Source organism: Ambystoma mexicanum, chromosome 2p (assembly GCF_040938575.1).
Source record: "Ambystoma mexicanum isolate Mex_15411 chromosome 2p, UKY_AmexF1_1, whole genome shotgun sequence".
Classification (NCBI taxonomy): Eukaryota; Metazoa; Chordata; class Amphibia; order Caudata; family Ambystomatidae; genus Ambystoma; species Ambystoma mexicanum.
Genome location: NC_090923.1, coordinates 935383640 through 935395706, shown reverse-complemented (window position 1 = coordinate 935395706; position 12067 = coordinate 935383640). Strand labels below are relative to the sequence as shown.

The window sequence follows — 12067 nt, the reverse complement described above, 5'->3', positions numbered from 1 at the left end:
GTGGTCGATCGTAACTTCCCTGAAAAGATGCTGGATGCTCAAGGTCCAAATGAAACGGCTGCATTCCGGCTGGGGGGGCCGGGTGGGGTTTCTGTATCCTCGCTTGCATTTAAAGGGTTATCTTTGCATTTTGGCGTTCGTGTTTTTATTGGGGGATTATGCCATTGATTTGCAAACTTGTATATGCTCATCCTTGAATTCATCTTTGTGGGACGGGCGACACTAAATTCTGGAAGTCGTTTCAGCAGTAGAAGGCTGCAGTGATAAAACGGTTGGAATATAAAGAACCCAAACATTGATGCAATGGAGCTATCTACTATTACATTCCGTAGGAAATGTGTACCGCATTGCACGCAGCACACAGCCCCGGACCCTTTAGCCGGGCCTCTGCGCTTCTTCTTTGTCAAAAAGCCTGGATAGTTCTCGGCTCCCATGCATGATGTGGAAGCTAGGCTTCAAGGGGGAATTTGGGAGGCATTCAAGGTGCAAGAGTATCGATACTCGCACATCATCCCGGGCAACACTAGGGGTCTACTTGCATTTCACTCAACAAACTCGGCCAAGTTCCACAGATACATGCAGTGACATTCAGGAGAGGGTTAAATCGGTCTTCAGCAAGTCACATCTGTATGGGCTTTGCATTGTTGATGGGGCTCAATGGTCCAGCAGCTTGTTTGTTGCTATCCTGCTCCCAGCTGTCCTCCGAACTCAGGGCAAGTGTAATCAGAAGGCTCCTAAAGGAGCACCCAAAACAAATTGCTTTGTATCTGCGATTTTAATGCTGAGCTAGCTATAAGCAGTTTACACATTTTGGTATTATCTTGTAAATGGACGGACCTGCTGATGGTTTCTTCCTTCTGCATGAAATGTTACACATGGCCCAGTAATTTAGAAGCTCAGAAGCTTAACTGCTATTTTCACCCCTCACACATGGGATTTATCATAGGGAATTGGGTTTCCAATTTGACTTGCAGGTACTGCTAAAGGTTTTTGGGCACCGTTTTAAGATGTAACTTGTAACCATCCCCAGATCTACCACAGCGTTGGGCCTATTGTAAATTACCCTTCTCTTCCTTGGCCTCTTGTTCAATGCTCTGTTGCTCTCAAGCTGTGCTACCTAGGTCTATATAAAACACACATTTAAGCCCATGGATGGCAGCGAAAGGCGATCTTCATCCTCTCCAAGAGACTATTTGTAAAATAATTCCTTGGTCCCCAAATCCACAGTATGCACTCATAGTGATGTATGGCATTTATAACGTGCCTGTACACGAGTGTTTCCTAGCCTCAAATGCAAGCCAGATTATTCTTTCAGTAGGCCTCTGATAAAGTTCCATAACTTGCATCGTCTGGGCTTCTTTCCTCTGCTTGGACTGATGGAATAAGCAAAGCGAATCCCTTCCTACGTGTCCCTCGTACCTGCAATCCTCAAGAAGCACTAGTTGGCCGTAGGTAAAAGGGTCTCCGTTTATGTGAGGTTACGTTGAAAAAAAAATCTAGGACTTTGCTTTACTCTCTCTCCCTCCTGAAGGTCTCCTCTGCACATACAGACTACTGTAGGCTGTGTTTGTGTGAACCTGCATTAATCCACAAACATTGTATATTGTTTGTTTCCATGTTCTTCTGTCTTGCATGCCACTGTATGGCGGACCCTGTAAAAACTTCCAGGTACGCCCTCCTGTGAGCTTGTTTTGCAGCGATGGAATTAGTAGCCTTTTAGTCATTTTACAAAACCCTGAATAAATAATCCACTTTCTTGGTATGTCTCTGAGCGTGTAGAGTTTCATGTCAGACCTCTTTGCATCTGTGTTGTAATCATGGTTGTTGTCTTCCAGTCCAACAGAATTAATTAACTTAAAGTTGAAGGGGTAAAACGGGCCAAGTCTGCCCAACCTTGATGGTTGCCCGGGATTGCAGGTTGCACTTATATCTCTCAAATGAACACTTAACTGGGTAGTTCTGAAGGAGTCCTTCATGCTGTGTCCTATCAGGTGATTCTGCTTCTTATAGAAAGCGAGCAATCCCTTGGCGTTGGTAATTTCCGTACACACCGCTTCACCTAGCGTAATGGTTCCCAAGCGTTCTGTTTATTGGGGCTTCGTTTGCCCATGAAGTTCCCGCGGCTGTGTTCCATAAAACCCCAACTTGATATATCTTTTTTGGGAGACCATTTAAACAATTTTGGAAGCCTTTCTTAGAAATGGGGAATATCTACTTCTGCATAACCCTGACCACCTATGTCTTTTCTTTATTTATTTTTTTTGGTGGTATTTGCATATTTATTAAGCATATAAACAATACAATCAAAGATTTACGTAGTGGAAGACGTTATAGTTCAGCCACTTGGGAGATCACCACCATAGTCCCGAGCTGATGACCTCTTTCACATAGGGGTCTTGAAGGTGAAGACCATTTCCTGCCCTGAATGCGTTCGTTCCTCAGTCCTATGCAAACTATCACAGTTCTGCTTTACACGAGCAAGCCGTTGAACCCTTCTTCTGCCTGCTATCTTGTAGCCGATGTAAAGAGATGTGTTTCTTGCTCATGATATCTTTCTATTGATAATGTACTTAGTGGGGCACAGAGCTAGGAGGTGCTGTAAAATGTACTCTCACAACTGACAGAAACTATTTGCCATTGAAGCTAACTTCATTCGACCTCTGTGTAAAGGTGAAGATACAATGAGGCATGAAATCTTTCCCTGGTTTGGGACATTTCTGTCTGCATACCCTGACACACTGTTAAAACCCCTAGTTCTTCACAATTACCAGCGGCCTTAACGATGCAAAATTATTGTATGGCTGCTATTCGTTTCAGGTTCATGGCCGCCTGAATTTAGGATAGCGAGGACTGTTGTATTCTCAGAAAGGACCTTTTCCCCACTCCTTTTAAGCAGTCTATGTAGATCTCTCATTTGTGAATATAACCTTTTAGTTAGCAGCCAGGAACATTTGTGTGAAAACCAAACCTGGGACAAATAACTCAGATTTTACCATTTGAGCATTGGAGTGGCCAGTCTAATGACTTGTCCTTGCAAATTAGCTTGTTTTTTTTATTTATTTCCTCTAGTCCACTCTGATACAAAGGAACCTATATGCATACTTTTTTATTTAATTCAAAAGGGTATTTTGAGTGACTCTGAAAATACCACCTGAATTGAGATTTAAGCGCGTTGTCCAGCTTGGCTCCTAAGCTATTTTTCTGTAAACTAGGGGATGCATCTTTTTAGAATTATTATTTTTTGTTTTTTGAGAGAAGCACTCTTGAAGGTGGATGGAGCAGGACCCTCTGCAATTTGGCATTTGTAGGGACCCAATGCTGTGACTGGATCACATGAGCTAAAATAGCTATGTGGGTTGGGTTGGGTTGTGGTGGGAAGCAGCTACAATTGTTCAGGGCAGATTTAGCCCTTCATCCTTCCTATGTTGATTAAACAAGCGCCATCGTTTGGAAAATATAGCCATTGTTTAACAACCAAAAGAGTTCAGTCTGTGATGTGCTCTAGTTAAATGCCGCACAAGAATAACCTTTTCAGGTTCAGTGATATTTTGATCTACCAAAACCAGGAAAAGAAGCTGTGGTGGTATAACTTGCCCACTTGTTTGCAAGTCAACAACTCGGCCTACTTCTCAAACATCCTTTAACTGCAGGCCTCTGAACGTGCACTCAGAAGCCAATGTTGGACTTAGCGATGTTGAGGTACGTCTTGGGCTCAGCTAACAGTGGTTGTTGCCGTTTCCACAAGCTTCCCAAAAGGGCTGGGAAAGAGATAACTAGGTTTAGGCCAGGTCTGTAGTCTGGCGCCATGTTTTGATTCTTTGGCACTTGCAGTGGTCAGTTCATCTAGGAGAAGGGCTTCCCACATATTGTGAAGTAAGGACTGCCTAGAACGAGCGTTCCGGAGCATTTATGCTGAGTAATTGTATTCCTTTCTCCAGGCACAAACACATCTCGTGGGTAGGAAAATTATAGTAATCCAAAGGTGTATGGTAGTGCAAGGTGTGTTGGCACTCGTGCTGAGTGTATATATTGTACTGCATAGACCCGAGAAATGCTCTGGCCAGTTCTTCAGGCTGACCGCGCACCTGCTAGTGAATTGAAAGGTGCAGTTATGACCCTGTCAGCTGTAAGCATGCACCTATCTGACTGCGAGCATAGCTTTTCAATGTGTCCCTGCTCCGCCTTTCTGCTGTTTGCCCATCCTGTGCTCAGTTACCCCTGCGTTGTCAACCCACTGCATCAAGCTGCTGTTTATATTGGTTCCCAATGTGGCACAGGCAATCGCTCGGAGGGATCAGAGTCAAGCCCTCTGATCGGCTGTGCGTGCCACTGCCCTGCACCCCCTGTCCGCTTAAGCTGCTAGCCTGGCCGCAGTGCATTCTGCTCCCTACCTCCGTTTCCGATGGCCTGTGTGCCAGTCTCGTCCACACCTCACCTTGCAACAAAATGTTTGTACCCAGCACTTAAGTCTGTGGACTAATAGCTACAACCCCCGAGACAGGTGGCTTGACAGGTTGGCAATTGTGCCAGGGACCTCTTGAATGCCCTCACTTCGTTCGGGCCTTTAACTGTAATATCTGCCCCGTTGCCATCCTGTGAAGCCCATCAGCAAGAGGAGGATTATTGCTTATGTAAATTCAATTGTCTCCTATCTAGCCAAATGTTTTATTGACAAATTCTTTTCTTCTGTGTATTTTTATCTGAATTTGATGCAGTTTGCCTGGGATGGGGTTATGGGGTGTGGTGCGACCTTTTTCTCTGTGGAATGGCCATGGCTTATGGTTTGCTCTCCTGTTTCTTTTTGCGCAGACACCGGTTCTGATGACTTGAGCAATTTGGAGCAGACGGACAGCGAGGACGGTTCCACCAACAGGTCTGGCAGGTCTGTCGAGCTGGCGTGGCAAGCCAAGCCACCAGAGGGCACTAGCAGCGCCTTCACCAGCCTGACCCCAGTGTACATTCTCAAAAATGTAATCGTGCAACAGGTAGCAGTAACCTCCTTACCCTCGAATTTCGTCTGCGTTGGTGGTGGTGGTGGTGGTCTGAGAGTGGCTGCAAGCTTTCAGGGAGTTGGCTTAACTGGGATCCAGACCGGGCAATAGGGGACTGGGGCATCAAGGGATGGGAGTGCGGGCAGCCAATGTGCACCTAGGGGGGGTAGAGCGAGTAGGATTACTAAGCTACCGAAGCAGGAATCGAAGTTAAAAGCTCCTGGAATTGGAGGGCACTTTATCTTTAAAAAAATAAAAAATAAACTTTTGGGCCATGTGAACAATGGCTTGGTAAACAGACGTGGCAGTGGCACCCTGAAAAGGGCATCCAGCTTCTCTATCAGGCAGAGCAACACGCTGCTGCTAATCTGCACTGCACTTGCTCCCGCTAGTTTCTAATCGAAGCCGCAGATGTCCTTTGAACAGTTCATAATTGTATAGTGTCAACCATGAGCCTGTTGTCTCTTCTGCACTGATGTTACTATAATTTTATCTCGTCCATTGCACATGAATAGGCTTATTTAAACCAAAGTTACTGTATAGTAGTATTTCGTGCATCACCAACAAAAATGTTGGCGTTGATTTTTATGGGCCGCCCTTGTATCTTGTTGCAAACAGCTAGACCCTCTTGCCTTTGTTTGCATTTCTTTCAAGATTTTAAGTGATTTTCTCTTTTTGTAGTATAACCGTAAATGTGTCCTTAAATCCGCGAGTATAATTGTAAACAACGTACTTACTAATTGTTCCTCTTTCTCGCTTAACTTCCCACACGTGTTCGTGAGAACACACGCACAGCTTAAAATCACACAAAACATGAGATGCAAGATTTAACTGCTCAATCCTGCTTTGGTTCCCTCCGCCCCCCGTCCATTTAATTTTGGCCAGCTCTCCATGTTTCTCTTTGGAGAACTATTCAGCTGAGCTATGAAGCCTGCAGTTTAGTGGTTCTCTGTCCTTTCCCTAAAAGAGAATTGCGGCCCGCACCCTCGAGTGTTACTAAATCCAGGTACTGAACACTGGGATTTAGAGCCCGCTCTCTTTATTGGAAGGATTGCATCGAAGCGGGTTTACCTCCTTGTTTGAGAGGGTGTGATTCTGTGCTGTCCTTGTGCAGCCAGTATCATAATGATTTTTTAACTGCCCATTGGCTGTCATTTGGGCTTTTTAGAATATAATCGTTTTGCCAGAGGTTTTGTGCCCCTCCAAGAGGGTAGTCGAAAGAGAAGGGACCGCCAAAGTAGAATAGGTTGGCAGATGGAAGTTGGAAGGAGCCACCAAGCCTGTTGGGGAATATGTGCCAGGGGAGGGCCATTGGTGCCCAGTGTGTACGTAATGGAGGATAATGGTTCTCCAAGTTATAAAATGTTTATGGTTGCTGTGCTCGTCTTCTTTGGTAATTGAGGATGGAGGAGCTTGAGTCTAAACCCCTTCTTTTACTAATTTCTCTTGCAGCCTATGAATGGAGCCCAGTTCCTTCAGTCACAGATGGCGTGGAGGGGACCGCACACTATGGATGCCAACGCGAGCCAAACCAGAGTCATTATTATTCAGCCGCCCATGGCTTCTGCTGCCCCAAACCTTTGGCCCGTGAAAAAGAAATCTGGGAAAAGGGCTTACCTCCCTATTCTGAAGGCATTGCCCAAGATTGCCCCACACCCAAGCAAAGATGTGAAAACGGAAAGTCCATTGCCTGCTACACCACGTGATAACGTTTCAGGGCCTAGCAAGAGCAAGCGAATGCGCATGGCCACTTACAAGGAGTCAGCAACAAAGCACATAGTCGCACCAACAAATAAGCAACATGAATCAAGGGAGAAACTTGCTGAGCTGCCACCGTCGCCTGGGCCCAGAAGCCCAAGTCCTTTGCCACAGTCCAAGAGGTACTCCCAAATGGCTACCTCACCTACGTCTGATTGTGGAAGCTCCGCAACCCCTTCAGCTGAACCGTCCTCTCATCATGCGCACTCATTCCGCTCCATCAATAGTTACTCCCCGTCCAACCGTTCTGAGGCGGAAACATTAGCCAGGGTCTCCAGAAAGCTGGCATCCAACCTGAAGAAGCAGCGGAGGTTCCATAATACTGTGGATGTCTTGAAAAAGTCTGGGCTTCTGGGGATTACCCTGAAGACCAAGGAACTGATAGGGCGAAACAAAGCCACCCAACGGGACATTAGCGAGTTGAAAGAGCACACGCGGCTCTTCTGCGAGGCTGTGAAAAGCAATGACTCTAATGTGTGGGCAAAACTCCAGGAAGCCATGAACCTGTCCAGCTGCTACTGTGATATGAGCGGTAGCAGTGCTACCAACATTGACAGTGCTGGATCTACTGACAATTCACCTATGTCGTCACCAGATGCCAGCCCCAAATCCAGTCCAGGGTCTTCAGTAGACTTGGCTCTTGACCCGGATTTTTCTCAAGGACTTCCGCCAGACACGTCCGTCAAAATTTAGAAAGCCTTTATGTTAACTTGCTACTGTGTAGCTCTGGCATAAATGGTACAATGACGGTTGTGTTTACTTGGGTGCTTTTTCTCTTCATATGAAAATAAAAATCGTTTATTATGTAGAGCTATATTATATGGTAACATTTTAGGAGGTACCGTTGCAGAATTACCAGGTAACACTTCCCTGGCTCTGGGGGGGTCTGCTGTGGGGGGTAGGAATAACGCAGACGTGACCAAACTTTACTCTCGATGCTGCTGAAATGTGAAGACTTTCTTTAGTTTAAGATAACTAGGCACGAGATGTTCTTTGCCCTCCCACCTGGCTGGCGATTTGTGTGCAGTATCTTCCATGACGAGATGACGGGTATGTGCAGCTTCTGGCCCCAACATGTGGTCCATGGGCATTGACAGACTTTCTTCAGCTGTGGAAGAACCCCCTCAACTCCCCTTAACCTCCATTCTGGAAGGAAGGTTGGCGAGAACCGTAGCCCAAAAAAATGACTCTGCCACAGGGGACTATAACCTTGTGTCCACCCAGTTACTCTTTAATCTGAGTTGACAGAATCTGCATGTCTGTTAGTGTTGGTATCCTCCAGGATGTTGCTGGAGTTTTCTTGGAAACCCCTTCAATCTCATTCACCAATGAGCATTGCAGTTCTACAGAAGAGCGCTTGTACCGCTCAACATGGCTGCAGTCTTTTTAAAGGTACACTGCGCTTGGTATGAATCCTTTGTTGGTGAGAACGAATGAGGACAGGTCACGCTTCATCTGGGACAGCAAATCAATCGTAAGCCTGGTACAAACCGTGAGAATTATAGTCAACTGGACCCTAATTATAGAGCATTGTCTATGCCATCACAGTGGATATGGTTTATTGCCACTTGTTTAAACAAATTCAGCCCTTTTTCCTACTGGAATATCTTGCAGTGATTGACAGGACTTCAGAGCCCAAAATCCTTAATACACGTTCATGCTTTTCCCAAAAAGTATAGTTGCAAATCAATACATTACGTTGTTGGACAGGACATGGTCCCTTTACATGGGGTCCCGTCTGACAAATGGACGTGTGTGGGTTAGAAAACTCGTGCAGTTTTCAGTTTCTGTTTGCTCAGGTCTAAAATGCCTTTATAAAATTACCACCCATTTAAAAAATGTTGAAAATATGGATGGAAGGCCAATCTTGGTTTTTAGGCTCTATAAATAGGAACAAGTTACTTCACAAAATAAGAATGCAACAAAATGTAGGCCCAAAAGATGTAAACGTATAGGGGTTTCCTTCAAACCTCTTTGCAAATGTACAATCATTGTTTCTCTACAAAATTTGCCCAGCTAGTGCTCAGCTGTCCCTACAGGTTTATCGCTGCATATAAAATCAAAACATAAAAGTATTGAATTTGGCATAATTTCAGTCAGTTTGTTGACCAGTGTCTACAGTGCTAGTGATTTTGGATTGTATAGGACAGGGGTCAGATGCCTTTTGCTTTTCAGATGTTATCTATGACAACTCCCGTAGCAAGTATAGGGTCGCCAACTACCATATAGCAGCATTTGCACTCCTCTTTCTCCAATATCCACTTTTATGGTAACATGAGTGGAATAGGCAGTTTAACAGACACGTAGCACAAGAAAATAAAAACTTTAGGATTTTTATACATAGATGGGACTGACCTGTTCGATTTCTCTTGTCCAGGAAAATCCAACGCCCTTTGTGGCAAAGGATGCAGACCCAGTAATTTGCATACGTATTGACATCAGGAGAACATCACAGACAATAACACTGCAATGAGCGTCTTCAGTCTTTGATATAATCTCTAGAGCATAATTGGTTATGACATCAAAAGAAGTTTCTATGTGAAAGTCAACTAAATTCGTGCTGGGCAGTAGTGTAATGTAATTGACATTTGTATAGCGCCTATTCACATTGTTATGGCCTCAAAGCGCAGTGGAAGAACAGCATCTGGGGACCGAAGTCCAAGGTATGGTAAAATCATCAGAGGAGTTAAGATTGCGTTAGCACGCTGTAGTAAATGGTTATTAATAGATATGTAGACACCCTAAAGTCAAGCAAACAGAGAGGATTCTTTTTTTAAATGGCAAAAGCTGCAATCTGCATCACTTTAGAAACTCCCATATTTGGCAGATAAGACTCCGTAACATCAGCTGATTTCCCCAGAATCAGAACACTTTGGTTAAGTGGTGATAACCAGGATTTGGGCCTAGTCTGCGATTTTAGCACTTTACCATATACCTTCCCAGCTGATGTTCATATGAGGTTTTGTTAAGGTTTGGGTTTAACAAGCTTAAATAATTATTTGTATTAAAGCAATGCCTTGAAGTACACACATTGCATTAGCAACTAATTGGATAAAATATTAATTGTTGCAGCTACATTTCGAGCAAAATAATTATCTTAGATTTATTTACCCCCTACGAAATAGAAAATTACAGTAGCATCCTGTAAACAAACATATCTGAACCTAAACAGATCTCGTTTGTGTTTTCACGTTGAAAGAAAATACAACACATTGAAACTTCATCTGCATGAGTCATTTTGTCACACATTATGCAGCCTTATGCGCCCCTCCCATTTCATCACCGACCATTTGCACCTCTTGGGTGCCAAACGCTCTTCCCCGGGCACTGCAGTGTCTGGACCTTTGGCCTCTAATCGTGCTTATTGTACTGCTCTAAACTACAAAGATTAAGACCTCAGGGGAGTGACTGGGCTTCCCTGATCCTTTGAATTACCACATGAAAATGTGTCAACTCCGAGCAAAGAAGGCTTTGGCCACCTAATAATGGGGTGACCTAGCCACATGTTGCAGACCCCTGATGTTGTATGTAGGCCGCTGACTTTGTAGTAGCAAACCTTCCCCTGGTTGAAGGCAAAGTACATGTTCCCTTCTGAAGGGAGGCTTTGCATCATGTTTAATGACGCATCAGTCGGAAGGCCCTTATTCTTTCTTGTAGGCTTTCTAAAAAATACATGAACACGAAGATAATCAGAGAATGGAGGGTCATTTTCCTGGACGGGAAAAATAAATGGCCCTCCTTCCACACTCCCACCTGCCCCATCATACTTTGATGCACGAATGGCACACCTGCTCCAAGAAGTAATGTGCTTGCCTCGCTGCCGACATGCAGATTCAGGGAATGCAGCTCATCGAAGTAATTGTCATTTGCTGTATAATTCTTTTTTTTTTAAAGTGCATTAAGAGATCATATTTTAGTTTCTGCAGAATTTCCTTCTTGCATACATAGTTGATATTTATGGTTTAAGTACTTTTAACTTTGGCTTGAGTACTTCCAATATGGAACTCATTACTTCTCTGAGAGGTTTCTCCACCAAAAAACCTAGGCAAAGTTATGAGTGCCATGATGGAAATGCAGTACAAATGATAACTTAAGGTCTTCTGGATCTGAAACGCCCAAGGTGCCTCGCCAACCTTGATATGTCATATCCCAATCCGCTTTCCCACCTCCTGATTGCATTCCAGTGCTTCCCCAGCAAGAGTCTGAGAAGCTGCACAACATGTACATTTATTGCTGAGCTGCTCCATGGTTAAGTTTATTAACATGCTTTAGCGTCCTGCTTTGTAACGTTTGTCTGGGCAACAGTCAATGTGCTTTTCATTATGGTTTTAGAAATGCTTCCTGTTTTCATGATATTTTGATTAGCTAGAAAAGAGTTTTTACTTTACAGTTTGTTATGGTTGTAGTATTGTGTTACATGCTCAACTCTTTATAATTTGCTCTTTACTCTATTAACTTATTGTGTACTCTTTCATACAGTTACAAAGCATTTTGTAGGATACAGGTGGAATAGCATTGAAATTATTTCCGTGCATATTGTATTTTAGCATGTCACAAAATTAACCTGGCCTTGAAATTTACCTGTATTTGGTGGTGGTCTTGCCTTCTAGTGCCTTCAAAACCATATATATGGCTTCAGTAAACTATAAAAATCAATTTAGTGTGGCTCCTTTTTCTATTACAATTAATAGAAATCCTTTCTATTGGTATGCCACAAGTTGCTTAATGCCATTGCGCTTATTCACTGCAATTGTGTCTCATGTTAATGATGTTATTGTAGTCCTCTCTTGTGTAGTCGTATGAGGAATCCTGATATGGTGAGGCCGCTCTGGTGTAACGACGCATTCAGTTAGTGCACTAGAGTAACGTTGGACCTCCCTCCCATTGCCTGGTTCCTCTCCAACAAAATCCTCATCTTTGTTTCTGGCTGGTCTCAGAAAAGCCAGGCTCACACATGCATTTTTGGGTTAAGACAAACACAGCAACCTACTTCTATCTGGAGCACTGACTACTCTAACCTAACCCGCCCGCCATACCCCTCACCTGCATAAGTCAAGGGTCACTTGACTGAATCGAAACCTTGAAACGTTCTGGAAAATATAATTTGGCCTTCTAGCAGAAACATGGCACCTCTTGCAATATGACTTCTGGTCTTGTGAGTCCCGTCAAAGCACCCATTTTACCGTGATGACATTCTTGCTCTATGAGCCGTCCATTGTTCTTAAAAGATTTGTCCAGTTGAGGCAACCACATGAGCATGAAAGGCCTTGGCTGGAATTGGTGCTGAATAGCACTCTTCCCAGTCTTACCCTTTGCGT

General features: G+C 44.1%; 1 protein-coding gene across 4 annotated transcripts in view; it reads left to right on the top strand.

Moving 5' to 3' along the window:
• Nucleotides 1–11405, top strand: part of LOC138566933 (CLOCK-interacting pacemaker-like) — a 29396-nt gene extending 17991 nt beyond the window's left edge. For all 4 annotated transcript variants that reach the window (XM_069644687.1, XM_069644688.1, XM_069644689.1 and 1 more), the window contains 2 exons: nucleotides 4810–4985; nucleotides 6444–11405. In XM_069644687.1, coding sequence (XP_069500788.1) covers nucleotides 4810–4985; nucleotides 6444–7442 — 1175 coding nt within the window. In that variant the 3' untranslated portion in view covers nucleotides 7443–11405. The remainder of the gene's footprint in view (nucleotides 1–4809; nucleotides 4986–6443) is intronic.
• The last annotated feature ends 662 nt before the right edge of the window (nucleotides 11406–12067 follow it).